This window comes from Lagopus leucura, unplaced genomic scaffold (genome assembly GCF_019238085.1).
Source record: "Lagopus leucura isolate 7727_CA_CO unplaced genomic scaffold, USGS_WTPT01 Super-Scaffold_100033, whole genome shotgun sequence".
Taxonomy (NCBI): Eukaryota; Metazoa; Chordata; class Aves; order Galliformes; family Phasianidae; genus Lagopus; species Lagopus leucura.
Window position 1 is genome coordinate 5762317 of NW_024962282.1, and position 14125 is coordinate 5776441.

The following is a 14125-nucleotide window of genomic DNA, read 5'->3' on the forward strand; positions in this document are numbered from 1 at the left end:
GGGGGGGGGAAAAGGGGGATGGGGGGGAGGGGGACAGCGCTGCGCACGGGGAAAAGGGGGCTGGAGGGGGAATGGGGGAGGGGGGATTGGGAGAGCGTGGGGGGGAGGAGGAGAGCAGAGGGCCTGGAGTGGGCAGGGGGTGCTGGGAGGGTAAATGGGGACGTATTGAGTGCACAGACTGGGGCACCTAGGGTAATATTGAGGGGCAGGTTGGGGGGGAATGCTATGAGGAAACATATGGAGGGCATACGGGAGGGGGGGCTATATTGAGGGACTAGAGGGAGGGCTGTAATGGGGGGCAATGGGGGGACACTGGGGGTTGGGGGGCTATATGGGGAATACTGAAGAATACAGAGGGGAAGGTCATATGGGGGAATATTGGGGGGCTGTGCTATGGGTTACATAGGGGGCGTATGGGGGGCATGAGCGTGGGAGGGCATGTAGGGAGATGGGGGTTATATTGGGAGGTGGCATGGGTGGGCACACTGGGGAGCAATGGGGGTACGTTTGTGTGTATCGGTGGGGAACATATTGAGGGAGGTTGAGAGGGAGCCGTGTAGAGGGGAGTGGGGGAATGGGGGTACACTGGGGTGGTGGGGGGGGCTATTAAGGGGTGTTATATGGGTGAGCCCTATGAGGGAGGCAGATGGGGTTATGGGATATTGGGGTATACTGCAGGGAGTACTGTGTTGTGGAGGTGAATGGGCAGGCAGATAGATGGGGTGGTATGGGGGGCATGTCGGAGGATACAGGGAGTTCATATTTGCGGAGTCTGTATTGGGGGATATAGGGAGAGACGTAGGAGGGTCATGGAGGAGTATGGGGTGGCATGCTGGGTGAGCACATTGAGAGGGCACCCTGGGGATACGGTTGGGGGGCTTGGAGAGGGCACCAGGTTGTGGGGGGCTGACTGGGGGGGGCAGCTCACAACCCCCGTTGCCCCCAGACCCCATTGGCAGTGCCGAGGATGGGGGCTTTCGGCGGTGCTATGGCTGCCTTGAATGAGACCCTGTGGCAGCTGGGCCACACTGCCTGGGCCAGCCTGGAGGGCTGCCTGGGAGCTGAGCCGCTGCGCCTGCTGGCCGAGGTGAGCAGAGGGAGTCGGAGGTGGGGGGGAGGTGTGGTGGTGAGCATGGCATGGCCCCACGAGGCCCTTTCTCTTTGCAGAGCCTGCTGGCTGCACTCTGGCTCACCGCCTCGGCCATCTCATCGGGCCTGGCCGTGCTGAGCAGAGCACTGGGGGATCTGCTGGACGCCTGCGGCTTGCACGGTGAGCACGGTGCAATGTGAGCTCGCCCGGGTGCAGCCCCAGCTGCTTGGTCTCAAATACTCTCCCGTGTTTTGAAGCACAGGGGCCTGGCTGGCGGGCAGCGTGGCGCTGAGCCCCGGCGCGGTGCAGCGGGTCTTGCTGTGGGGGCTGTTAGCTGTGATGTGGGTCCACCTCCTGCCATGGCTGCTGGGCCGGGTCGTGGCACTGCTGCGGCCTGTGCTGCGCTGGCTGCGGCTCTGTGTCTTCCTGGGAGCCTTCCTGCACGTGGCGGCGGCAGAGGGCAGCGGCCTCGTGGTTCGGGCGGCCATGCTGCTGGGGCTCTGGGGGCTCTACGTGCTGCTGGGAGGTGGCAGGGCCCCCTCGCCCAGCCCTGCTGCACACCTGGAGGCTGCTGTGCGCAGCCTGGAGTGGAAGGTGGAGGAGCTGCGGAGGAGGCAGCAGCGCTATGGGCCAGCACGGGGCCGTGCAGAGGAGTGAGGGGTGTGGGGGGCCCTGTGTGTGTGTGTGTGTGTGTGTGTGTGTATGGGCCCCCCCAGTGCCCCGCATCAGTGCCTTCACTAACACCACACCCAAGCCCTGAACCCGCTCACACCAAAGTGCCTGGGGAGTCCCACACCGGGTAACCCCCCCAGCCATAGGATGAGGGCTACGTGCTTGGATTGCTGTTGTGGAATTGGCCACATTGGTTTGCTGCTGTGTTTATTTGGCCACCAAATAAAGTTTGCTGTCCACACTGTGCCTGCAGGGAAGGCGCTCAGTTCCGGGGGGGCACAGAGGACACTCGGGGTGGGGGCAGGACATGCTGTCCCTGTGAGTGCCGTCTCCGTCGCCTGTCTGCTGAGGCTGAGGTTATCAGTGCCGATGCCTGGCTCTGTCCCTGGTGCCCTCTGGCTTTGCGGCACCCCTGTCCTTCAGTATTCCCCCAGTGCCCCCAGCGCCCTTGGCTCCCACACTGTGTCCCCATCACTTCCAGTCCCTTCCAGTGTCCCCACTGTTGCTGTGGCCCCCAGCCCTCCCAGTCCCTTCAATCTCCCCACTTTTGGCTTAGCATCCACAATGTCCCACTCCCTTCCCTGTACCTCTAGTGCCCCCAGTCCCTTCAGTTACCCTCCAAGTCCGTCCAGTGATCCCAGTGCCCCAGTGCCCCAAGTCCTTCACCCACCCCCACCCTTCCCTGTGCCCCCCATTCCTCCCATCCCTCCCAGTCCTGCTCAGAATCCCCAGTCCCACAAGTGTCCCTCATCCCTCCCAGTCCCACCAGCAATTCCTGTGTTCTCCCCAGCATACTGCATTCCTACCAACACGCGCACCCTTCCCCATTCCCCCGGTGTCTCCCATCCTTCCCAATCCCTCCAGCTCCGCCAGTGTCCCCCACTCTTCCCCGTGCCCTTATTACCCCTCGTCCCTCCCAGTCCCTCAGTGCCCCAGTGTCCCCAATCCCTTCAGCTCTCCCTAGTGTCTCCAGTCCTCACATGGAGTCCAGTCCTCATGCCTCCCAAACCCTCCAGCTCTCCCAGTGCCCCCCATGCCCCTTATCTCCCCAGGTCTCCCAGTGCGCCCAGTCCTTCCCATTTCCCCCAGCACCCGCAATATCCCTCGTCCTTCCCAGTCCGCCCAGCACACCCCGGTGTTCCCCATCTCCCCAGTGTCTCCCAATCTCTCCCGGTGCCCGGCTCGGGACGAGACTGTCGCTCCGCGTCCGTTCCCTCGGGGTCCCGCAGTGCCCGGCGCGGGGTGTTTAGGACCCGCCGGGGTGAGGCGGCGCCGGTGCCGGTCCCGCCCCGGCCCCATTGTCTGCGCGCGGAGGCGGAGGGACGGCGGCGGAGGCTCCGCTCGCACGGACGCTCCGCGGAGCCCGCACGGCCCCGGCTCCGGAACCGGTCCGGCCATGGCCCTGGCCGAGGGGCCGTACCTGTTGCTGCTGGCCGCCGCCCTGCTCGGGGCTTCAGGTGAGCACCGCGGGCACCGAATTCCCCCCGGGCCGGAAACTGCTCCGCACGGCTACCCGGGGAGAGCCGGGAGGTGGACGTGGAATGAGCTGGGACCTGCCCATGTGCTCCTCGGGGTTTACCGGGATCTGCCCTGGGTGGCCGCGGAACCGCGGAGTGGTTGGGTTGGAAATGGTCCTTGAAGATCACAGACCCACGGAATGGTTGGGTTGGAAAGGGTCCTTGAAGATCACGGAACCATGGAATGCTTGGGTTGGAAGGGACCTTAGGAATCATCCAGTCCCCACGATCCATTTGGAATCTGCCCCGTGTGCTCCGTGGATCTGGTGGGGATCTGTCCCACACAAGCCCTGTATCCCCAGGTGCACAGTGCCTGGCTCCCACCCCCAGCACTCACTCAGCAGTGCTCCCCCCAGCAGACTCCTTCCTGGGCAGCTTGGGGGTTGGACTCCCCAGGAGCAGAGCGCCCACGGCCCACGGGAAAGCCATTCCCTCGTGTCGGTGCCCATCCTCGCCTTGGTGACAGTGGTCTCCATCTCCGCAGCCAGCAGCGAGTGGTCCCCCCCGGAGCCCGTGTTCCTGCCTGTGGAGATGGAGCTGCAGGCAGTGCCCGAGCACTACCGCCTGCAGCGTGCGGATGGAGCCCTGCCTGCTAACACCTCTCTGCACACCCGTTCCGACACCTTCCTGCTGCTGCCCCGCCACCCCACTGCTGGCCCCCCGCCTCTTCTGCGAGCCTCCTACCCGCCCTTCAGCACCCACCAGGTAATGCCAACCACCGCAAAGCCGTGCTGACCCCCACGGGGCCACCACTCCGCCATCCCCATCTCTTCCAGGAGGTGCCCACCAAGAGTCACACCTGGGCCGTCCGTGCCGTGCCCCTGCACAGCACTGTGAGTCCAGATGAACCCACCGCCCGCGTCCTCTTCCACCTGCACGGCCCTGACTGGCGTGGACGGCGGGACCCCCCTGGGGAGCACTCGCTGCCCTGCATTGTCCTGCAGGCCCAGCAGCGCAGCCGGACGCTGCAAGGCTCCTGCCGTGTGCAGGTGGGTCACAGCCCACAGCCTCACAGCCCCAAGGTGCTGTCGCCGTAGCGCTGCTGGCCCCACTCTGCCCCCAGCCCTAAGGCTGCTGTCCCCCCCCCAGGCCCCACTGGGCATCTGCTTGGTGGAACTGGAGATCCCAGCACGCTGGTTCTCCCTGGTGTCGTCCCCGGAGTCAGTCGAACTGTGGTATGGCGTGGCTGGGCCGGGAACCTGCAGCCATCCCAGTGCCACAGTGGAGCCCCTGCGGTACGTGGGGATGCTGGAGCTGCAGACAGTGCCGGCAGTGGCACGGCGGCAAGAGGTGCCGTTGGATGAGAGGGTGCTGCTGCGCGTCCCCAACAGAGCCTTGCGGCCTGGGCAGCGCTTCACCGCCAGCCTGGCGCTGCGGCACAACTTCACCGCCATGTTGCTGACCCTGCGGTGAGAGCACGTGGTGAGGAGGGGGGTTGTGACGGGGGCACAGTGTGACGGCCCTTCCTCCTTACGTAGAGTCAAGGCCAAGAAGGGGCTGCAGGTGGTGGCCGCCCGGTCTGCGGACCCTGCGTGGGCTGTCCACTTGGAACGCAGCCGTGGCCCCAAGCACTGGTCGGCTGTGGTGACGTGTCGGCGCAGCAGGGACATCCAGAGGAGCACCAGGTATGGGCAGGGACATGGGAGAGATCTTCAGCGTGGCACCTGGTGGGGTCCACTTGGGCACGGGGACCTGTGTGTGGCACTGCATCCATTTCAGTACGGCCCCAGTTGAGCATGGGATGTGTGTGTGGCACCTCTCCCATCCTACCGTGGTCCAGTTGGTCACAAGGACCTGTGCGTGACACTGCCTCCATCCCAGGATGGATACAGAGATCTGTGCATGGCACTGCATCCATGCCACCGTGGCCCAATTGGTATTAGGGCCCAGTATGGCCCACTTGGGCAAGGGAACCTGTGCATGTTGCACTGTCCCTGTCCCAGCAAATTCTAATGGGATGGCTGGTGGTGTGGGAGAGCCCTATTTCAGCAATAGATCCCAAATGGGGATGCAGGATGGTCCCATCCCAGTAGGCCCTAGTTTGGGATGTGGGGCGGCCCTGAAGCAGTGGGTCTCTGTTGGTGGACATCCCCATTCTGTTGGGTCCCCGTCCCAGTGGGTGCCATCCGGAGCTCTGTTCTCACAGGGCACTGGAGGCGGCTGAGCTCCTCCATCTGGAGCTGGCGGTGGAGAATGGCACAGGGGCTCAGGCACTGGCACGACCCCTCACGTGGCAGGTAGAATACCCAGGCCAGGACCCTGAGGCGCAGAAGGACAAGCTGGTGTGGGAGGTGCAGGTGTCGGAGCGTGACATGCGCGTCCTCGTCCCCCTGGTGCAGGTGGGTGCCCCCATCCCGCATCCCACCCCACCTTCCCATGGTGCTCAGCCCCACTGTGTCCACAGGAGCTGGAGCTTCTCAATACGTCCCCGCTGACCGGTGTCCCCCGTACCGTGCCGGTGACATTGGTGACGGTGGAGGTGGGTGGTGCCGTGTCTGAGCTCAGTGAGCCGCCAAGCTGTGAGTCAGCAGATACACAGGTGCTGCAGGTGAGCATGGTCCCAGCCCCCCCAGCAGCACTCCCTGGGCACCCTCTGCCCCTCCGTGTGCCCCAACAGGTGTCGGAGGGCTGTGACGCGGTGTTCGTGGGGGGCAAGGAGAGCCGTGGTGCCCGTGGGGTGCGGGTGGACTTTTGGGCACACCGCCTGCATGCCTCGCTGCTCTTCACCGTCTGGGCACCTCTGCTGCCATTGCGTGTCCAGCTGGGAGACACTGCCCTGGAGCAGGTGCGTGGCTGGCGCCTGCCTGGGAACACTGACAGGTGAGAGGAGCACTCTGTGCCACTGCTGCTTTGGCGTAGGGTGCACGGGAGCTGGCACTTGTGCTGTGTGTCCCTGTCCCTCTGAGACCTATGGTGCACGTGCCGCACGTCTTTCTGAGTCCAAATGGCGCTCACGGTGTGCCCCCGCCCCCCATCCCATGACCCAGTGCCCCACCAACCCCCCCGGAACTCATGGCACTCGCCCCTCTACCTGTGGGTGACACACATGTCCTTGTGCCCACAGCTCTAGCAGTGATGTGGAGGACCCTGGGGAGGATGCTGAGCGGCGGACGCGGAGCTGCCGGCCGCAGTATCAGCGCACGGCAGTGCGGTTCCTGGCATACTTCGTGGCACATGCACAGGATGGTGGCCGACACCTGTCCTACTTGCCAGGCCCTGAGTGGCTGCTGGATGTCACACACCTGGTGGCCAGCTGGGCACGCGTGCAGGACCCCCGTGTGGCATCACTGGAAGGTGGCACCGTGCTGGTGGGCCGGGAGCCCGGCGTCACCTCAGTGGAGGTAGGTTTGGGGCAACGCAGGGAGATGCGGTACTGGAGGGGATGCTGACCAGCTGCCTGCAGGTGCGCTCCCCGCTGTCGGACGCCATCCTGGGCGAGCAGATGCTGGTGGTGTCGGAGGAGAAGGTGGCAGTGACAGAACTGCGTGCTGCAGTGGTGGCAGGGCTGGAGCTGGCGCTGCACCTGGAGCCTAGCCACCCTGGCTTGCTCACTGCCGTGTGCCAGGCCATGGCCACGCTGCGGGGCTCCAAGCAGGTGAGGATCTGTGGGTGGCCCAGGGGGAGCTCTGTGCCCCGGTGCCACCCTGGTGCCACTCGGTGTCCTGGCAGGAGGCGACGCTATCTGTCTGGCTGTCCTTCTCTGATGGCACGCTGGCACCAATGGAGCTGTACGGTGGGCAGGATGCCGTGCTGACTGTCACCTCACTGGATCCCACAGTGGTCACTGTGGTGGGGACCTCATCCTGGCATCCGCGAGTGGTGGCAGAGGGGCCGGGCCGAGGGGCCCTGCTGCAGCTCAGTCTGCACCCCCTGGATGTGTGCCGCCGTGGCCGTCACCGTGCCACTGTGTTGGCTGCCGGCACTGCCTTGTTAGAGGTGGCTGGGGAGCGCAGGACCCCCCCCGAGCAGCCCCCGGTCTCCCATACCATTCCCAAGGGCAGAGGGGGCCATGTCGGGTGAGGCGGTGACGGCAGGCCAGGGGGAGCATGGTGATGTGGGGCTGGTCAACACAAAGCTGCAGGGCATGGGGTCTTCCTCCGAGGAGGAGGAGGAGGAAAGAGAGGAAGGCTATGGCCGTGGCATGCAGGAGGAGGAGAAGGAAGAAATGGTGAAGGCCCCTGCACGTGTGAGCGACCTGGAGATCGGCATGTACGTGCTGCTGGGCGTCTTCTGCCTGGCCATCTTCATCTTCCTCGTTAACTGCGTCTTCTTTGTGCTGCGCTACCAGCAGAAGGAGCCACCCGACAGCAGCACCGCTGCTGCGGCTTCCCAGCCCCACAACTGGGTCTGGCTGGGCACTGACCAGGAGGAGCTGAGCCGGCAGCTGGACCGCCGGCAGCCTGAGCCTGACAGCCTGCCGGGCCCCCAGCCTGAGCGCTGCTGCTGTGCAGACCCTCTGGCACCCGACACGGGGTCCCCCAGTGGCATCTCAGTGGAGCCCCGCAAAGAAGGGCCTGTGCCAGGGGGCAGCCGGCGGAAACGCGTGGAGTTCGTCACCTTTGCACCCCAGCGTGCCCCCGAGGATCCCCCCCAGCCCACCCCCAATGTGCAGTCCATCCTGGTGGCTGGTGAGGATGACATCCGCTGGGTGTGCGAGGACATGGGGCTGCGTGACCCTGAGGAGCTGCGCTGCTACATGGAGAGGATCCGTGGCAGCTCCTGACCCCCACCAGGACCGTCCTCTTTGTCCCTGTTCCTCCGTGGAGGGGACGCTGGTGGGACCATCCCTAAGCCCCATTGGGAATCAGTGACATCCTGCTGTCACCTTGCCCTGGGGTTTCCACTGCGGTGCTGGGGGCACGGGGTCCCCTTCCTTGCTGCGGTTCTCATTGCCACATTGTGTTCATAGTGCTGATGCTGAGTTCTGTGCCCCCCCTTGACCGGCCTCGTGTCCGTTTTGTACAACATTTTGTACCCATTGCGCTGTGGGGTGGGGACCCTTATTTATGGAAGATTTTTAAGTCTGATTGTTGTTACAGAAATAAAATATTTAAAACAGAAGAGTGGTGCCTGGTGTGGTGACACAGGACTGGGTCACTTTGCACTGCTGGGGACAAGCACAGGCTGTTTGCTTTGGCACCAGGTGTGGGTGCATGTGGGAATATCCTGGCTATGGCCCAGCTGCTGTGACCTTGGACAGGGAGTGGGCAGCATGGGGATGGGGTTGGGATGGGATGAAATGGGTTTGGGATAGAAAAGAATGGAATGGGATGGGAATGGAATGGGCATGGGATGGGATGGAATGGGATGGGAATGGGATGGGGATGGGATGGGGATGGGATGGGGATGGGATGGAGATTAGGTGGGGATGGGATGGGACAGGATGGAGATTAAATGGGGATGGGGATGGAATGGGCATGGGATGGGATGGGATGGGATGGGATGGGGATAGAATGGGGAAAGGAAATGGGGATGGATGGAGACAGTGATGTGGCTGCTGTGCTGGGCTTCCTCAGTTTCATGAAGGCTCCCAGATCCATTTCCCATCTGGTGGTAGACCACACATCCATGCCCACCTCTTTATCCCTGGATGCCAAAGCGATCGGCTGCGTCCAATCCATCCTGGTTATCCCAGGATCTCCCTGTCCCCACTGCTGGTGGCAGAGTTCGTCCCTGCAGTGGGCGTGGGTTCTCCTAACCCCTCTCATCCCAAATCAGAGTGGGGAGCAGTGTGATCCCGCAGTGCTCTGAGCTTCTCCCACACCACCGATGCATTACAGGGACACCACGGGTGCACGGCATGGTCCCCAAGCTGCCTCCGTTACCCCTCAGCGTACCGCTTCCCACAGGCATGTGATGCTGCAGTGGGACAGGATGGAACCACCCCCACACCGGCACCCCTGGCTTCCTGCATACCGGGGCCGGACGTGCGGCATGCAGCAGCACGGGGCCACATCCCGACACCGAGCAGCACCCGACGCAATGGGCAGGAGGTGAGGATGGAGGTGCTGTGCCTGCTGCTGGCTGCTCTCTGCGCTGCTGCCATGCCCAAACCAGGTATGCCATCATCCCCAGCCCTGGTGGGATGTTGCCGACACGTTGGGTTCGATACACGGTAAGGATGCTCGGCACCAGTGGGGTCTGACCCAGCATGAGGTCTCCCATTCCGTGTCCCCTTGCTGCCACCAGGGAGGTGAAGCTTTGCCGTTGATCCCCAGGATTATCCCACCCCATCCCATCCCACCCTGCTTTTTGCACCAGACCGTTGTTCTGCAAAGAATGCTGCTTCACGTGGAGCACTGCTGAGAGAAAGCAAATGCTTTGCCCATGCTGCGGGCTGTGCAGAGGTGCCTCTGCTTTTCTCCTCCTCCCAAGCTGAGCAGTGAGGCGCTGAGCTCACAGCCCTCTGTTCCCAACAGACCCGGACACCATTTTGCCCCCAGAACATGCATGGTGCCCTAAAATCTCCCCTCAGCACCTATCACCTGGGCACAGGCCTGTCCCAAACCCCACTGCTAAGCCTGAAGTCTTTCCCAGAGCGGTCCCCTGCACCGGGAGGGTCAACGTGTGGCCACATGGGATGAATTTGAGGTTTTGGCTTAACAACAGGCAACCTCTGGTCGCCATTTTGTACCTCTGGTGCCATGCTGGGGACTGGCACCCCACTGTCATCCTACACCTCCCTGCCCTCTCTTTATAGCTCCAGTGGAGGCAACGGGAGTTCCCACCGCTGTGCCGAGCAACACTTCGGCAGAGCCAGGTGAGAATGGGCATCCATCTGTGGGGCAGTGGGTGCAGGGACCCCCCCGCCACCCTCATCCCGAGCTACCTGCAGGTCCCTGGGGCACAGCCATGCTGCGCCTGGCTGGTGGCAGCCACCCCTGTGAGGGCACAGTGCAGGTGCAGCACCGTGGCCACTGGATGCCTGTGTGTCGGGAGTCCTGGAGTGCTGCTGCCTCTCGGGAGCTGTGCCACCACCTGCACTGCGGGGATGCTGAGGGTGATGCGGTGATGGCAAGCCTGGACAGTGACAGAGATTTCTCCAAGGGATGCCCAACTGCGGTGGCCAACTGCAGTGGGTGGGAGCCACAGCTCTGCCAGCTGCAGCTGGCCACTGAGCCCAGCTGCTGTGCAGCAGGGCCGGCAAACGTCACCTGCACAGGTAAGGGCACAGTGGGTGCACGCCGTCCCCGTGGCACAGTGCCGTGTGCCAGCGCCTCTCCATCTCACCCAGGTGCCCCGGTGCTGCGTCTGGCTGGTGGGCACAGCCGCTGCGAGGGCCGGGTGGAGCTGCGGCAGGCAGGCAGCTGGGGCACGGTGTGTGACGACGGCTGGGACATGGCTGACGCCGCCGTGGTGTGCCGGCAGCTGGGCTGCGGCTGGGCGCTGCGTGCGCCGCGAGAGGCCGCCTTCGGCTGGGGGCACGGCCCCGTGCTGCTGGACGAGGTGAACTGCAGCGGGCACGAGGAGCAGCTGGGGGAATGCCCTGCTGCCCTGCAGCACGACTGCAGCCACAAAGAGGACGCCAGCGTGGTGTGCTCGGGTGGGTGACGTGTGCGCTGGGGGGGGGGGGATGCCTGTGGCACTGTGCCCGTGCTGCAGCACCATCCAAAAGCGGTGCCGTGGCACTGTCTGGTCCTTGTGTCATGGAAATGGCTGCCCCCCCCGTGCTGTGGCACCGTCCTGACCCCAGACAGTGCCCTTGCAGAGCACCACGAGTGGCGGCTGTCCGGAGGTAAGGACGGCTGTGCGGGTCGCGTGGAGGTGCATTACCGTGGGACATGGAGCACTGTGTGCGACAGCACCTGGTACATGCTGGAGGCTGCAGTTCTGTGCCACACGCTGGGCTGCGGGGAGCCACTGCTGCGTCCTTCCTTCCACCACACACTGCCCACCAAGATGCTTTATGAGTGCCCGGACTGGCAGCCCTCACTGGCGTACTGCCGCTGGACCTACAACAAGTCAGCTCCCTGCCACGAGTCCCGTGCTGCCGGTGTCGTCTGCAACGGTACGACACCCTTTGGCCCCATGGGGAAAGGTTTGGGCCAGCAGCCCACCTGGGTCCTGAGGCTGCAGCCTCTCCTCTGCCCTCCTGCAGGCTCCCTGGGCTTGCAGACCCCAACGCTGGAGGTGACCGTGATGCCAAGTGGTGGTACATCCCCAAGCAGTAAGTGTGCTTTGGGGGAACCAAGGGGTGAAGAGGTGTGTGTAGGAGAGCGTCATGAATTTTGTCCGTTCTCTGCTGCAGCCACAAAGGGCTTGGGTGCAGCTGGGGGCCTGTCCCTTCTGCACATGCCTCTCTTCATCTCATGTGTGGTGCTGGCAGTGCTGCTCCTGCTTACACTGGTGGTCTTCTCCACTGCCTTGCTGTACTTGAGGAAGAGGAGCGGTGAGGATCCCCCTGGGCATAGGGGCTGCATGGGGCACTGCTCCCAGCCGTACTCTCACTGATGCTCTCCACTCTTGCAGCCCTCACTCTGGGGACTCCAGTGCCACTCCTGGTGACCCACAGCAGCCAGGGTCACGACATGCCCTTGGAAACTTGCAACAACTACAGGGAGGCACCCGCAGACCTCCCCAAGGGGCCAGGTGGGTCTAGCAGATCACTCATTGTGTTAGCACCATCCGCTTTATGAGTCCTCAGCAGCCCCATCAACCCCAGCAGCCCACAATCCCCATCAGTCCTACACGCTCCCTGAGTCCACCAGCCCCTCCAGATCTGCTGGTGACTGCAGCCCCAGCTCTCTCTCTCCCTGCAGACTCCACACCAGCAACCCTTCCCACCACCAAGGGCTCTGACTCCTCTGACTCTGACTATGAACGCTATGATTTCAGCAGCAAGCCACCCGTGGCCCTCTCCACCTTCCACAGTGAGACCCCACCCCCCACCCCGGCACCTCCCCACTATACTGGATTCTCCCATTGACCTGTTCCTCCCACCCCACAGACTCACAGCGCCGACAGCCAGGTGAGCAGCTGCTGACGCCCACCCAGGACGGGATGGAGCCATTTCCCACAGAGGGTGCGCCAGCCCCATCCTCCTGTCCCACAGTTGTCTGTCTGCCTGTCCAGGGATGGGTGAATGGTGGCCCTGTGCTTCCCTAGTGACATGCACCCTGTGTCCCTGCAGTGCCAACCGTGCAGTGTGCCCACCCATGGGGCAGGGTGGGGAGCTCATCCTCATCCTCTTCCTCCTCTTCCTCCTCCCTGGAGCCCTACTGTGGTGAGAGCGCAGCCTCCACAGGTGCCTGGCACTGCCCGCAGCCCCCATCACGCAGCACCCACTCGCACACAGCACCCACCAGTAAGGGGACTGAATCAGCTGTAGGGATGGGGACAGCCTTGGGCATGGTGAGAGCACCCAGTGATGGGGATGGCCCTGGGGATGGGGATGGTGTTGGTGTGACTTCCTGGGAGGGAAAAGCTCTGGGGATGGCAATGGGGTTGGTGAGACCCCCAGGGATGGGGACAGTCCCAGGTGGATGCGGGGACCCAGGGAGTGGCAGGAGGGCTGAGAGGTGCTCATACATCTCCTGCTTTCCACAGCACCGCCAGATGTGCCCTGTGTGCCCATCCCTGTGCTCAACATGCCGTGGGTACCCCCACCTCCAACAGACCCCAACTATGCTGACAGCTCCAGCACCTCCTCGGGGGAGTGGTATGAGAACGTGCAGGGTGCCGAGACATGTGGGGACCCACCCCTAGAGGAACACACACAGGACCCCAGCTTCTCTGAGGGGAGTGACTATGATGACATCCAGGGCTCTGGCTGCTGAGAGTGGGAACAGGCAGCGGGGAGGGGACTCTTATCCATAACACAGCCGTGGACCATTAAAAGCTTTTAGCCCCATCTGCCTGGCGAGCCCTCATCTCTTTCTGGGTGTACCCAAGGGATGCCATTCCCAACACCCTGCCCCATCCCGAGGGTACTCGGGCAGCCGTGCTCATGCTAGCATGGAACCCAGCGGGGTCCCGGGGAAGCTGAGCTATCATCGCCTCCGGGCTCTGAGCCACAGTGGAAAATTTGCCCCCTGTCACATCCTCCAGCTGTTTACTGAGCTGAGCGGCTCTGGCAGCCCAGAACAAAGGGGCCTCACCGCAACAACAGAGGAAGCACTGAAATAGCAACAAAACCCCAGACAAAGGGGAGAGAGAGGAGACGAGAGCAGGGCTGCGAGCGGAGCCTGTGTGGGGCCAAGCTACTCTGTGCGCACGATGCTATCCGCCCAGGTTTAGAGTGCACCAAGTACCACGTCCCCACTACTTGGTGGTGAACTGAGCACCGCTCTGCGTTTCGGTGAGAAATGGGGTGAGCACGTTGGGTCCCACCAACGGACCGCTGCAGCCAGCAGGATCAGCGCTGCCCACCCTGAGCATCTCTTAGAGACCTCTACTTGAGTCACGGAAAATCTTCAGCCCTGAGAAAGTGTTGAGGCAGAAAACTCCCTGGGAGTGGAGATGTGGGGCCAGAGTGAGGCTGTGGGGTGGCGGACCTCTGCAGGTACAGGGCTGTGGTGTTGCCGTGTGGAGAGCTTGGTGGCCCTGTGGAGCCACCATTCATCAGCACTGCCACCAAGTCGATGGTGAGCGGTTTCCTTTGCATGCCTGACCTGGATTTGGGGAAATTAATTAGGGTGCAATCAATCAGTGCCTCCCCAGCACCCATGTGCCTCACAGCGACATGCTGTGTCCCCAGAATGCCTGTAACTGTGAGAAGTGTAGCAGTGCTTCAGGCACGAGACACGTGGTGCTCACCCAGCTATGAGTACCAGCTGCAGCGCTCAGCTCGGCTTCTCCACACTGCCGGCAGCCCCGAGAGGACTCCGAGGAAATGGAAGGTCCCTGT

General features: G+C 63.2%; 3 protein-coding genes across 3 annotated transcripts; all 3 read left to right on the forward strand.

Moving 5' to 3' along the window:
* Nucleotides 1-664: 664 nt before the first annotated feature.
* On the forward strand, nucleotides 665-2008 carry TMEM109 (transmembrane protein 109). Its single transcript, XM_042882086.1, has 3 exons — nucleotides 665-1087; nucleotides 1168-1270; nucleotides 1353-2008. The coding sequence occupies exons 1-3, from the start codon at nucleotides 968-970 to the stop codon at nucleotides 1745-1747; spliced, it is 618 nt and encodes a 205-aa protein (XP_042738020.1). The 5' UTR covers nucleotides 665-967; the 3' UTR covers nucleotides 1748-2008.
* Nucleotides 2009-3131: 1123 nt separating this feature from the next.
* Nucleotides 3132-8340, forward strand: TMEM132A (transmembrane protein 132A). The gene is given in 12 exon segments (XM_042882027.1): nucleotides 3132-3219; nucleotides 3764-3984; nucleotides 4056-4268; nucleotides 4369-4688; nucleotides 4758-4904; nucleotides 5426-5618; nucleotides 5684-5827; nucleotides 5897-6099; nucleotides 6344-6620; nucleotides 6683-6874; nucleotides 6949-7236; nucleotides 7238-8340. Coding segments are annotated over 12 exon segments (3024 nt in total). The 5' UTR covers nucleotides 3132-3158; the 3' UTR covers nucleotides 8003-8340.
* A 708-nt stretch (nucleotides 8341-9048) lies between these two features.
* CD6 (CD6 molecule) lies at nucleotides 9049-13119 on the forward strand. The gene is given in 13 exon segments (XM_042881980.1): nucleotides 9049-9082; nucleotides 9085-9336; nucleotides 9980-10039; nucleotides 10115-10441; nucleotides 10514-10822; nucleotides 10988-11287; nucleotides 11378-11446; nucleotides 11528-11668; nucleotides 11749-11868; nucleotides 12039-12149; nucleotides 12227-12301; nucleotides 12410-12583; nucleotides 12826-13119. Coding segments are annotated over 13 exon segments (2202 nt in total). The 3' UTR covers nucleotides 13056-13119.
* The last annotated feature ends 1006 nt before the right edge of the window (nucleotides 13120-14125 follow it).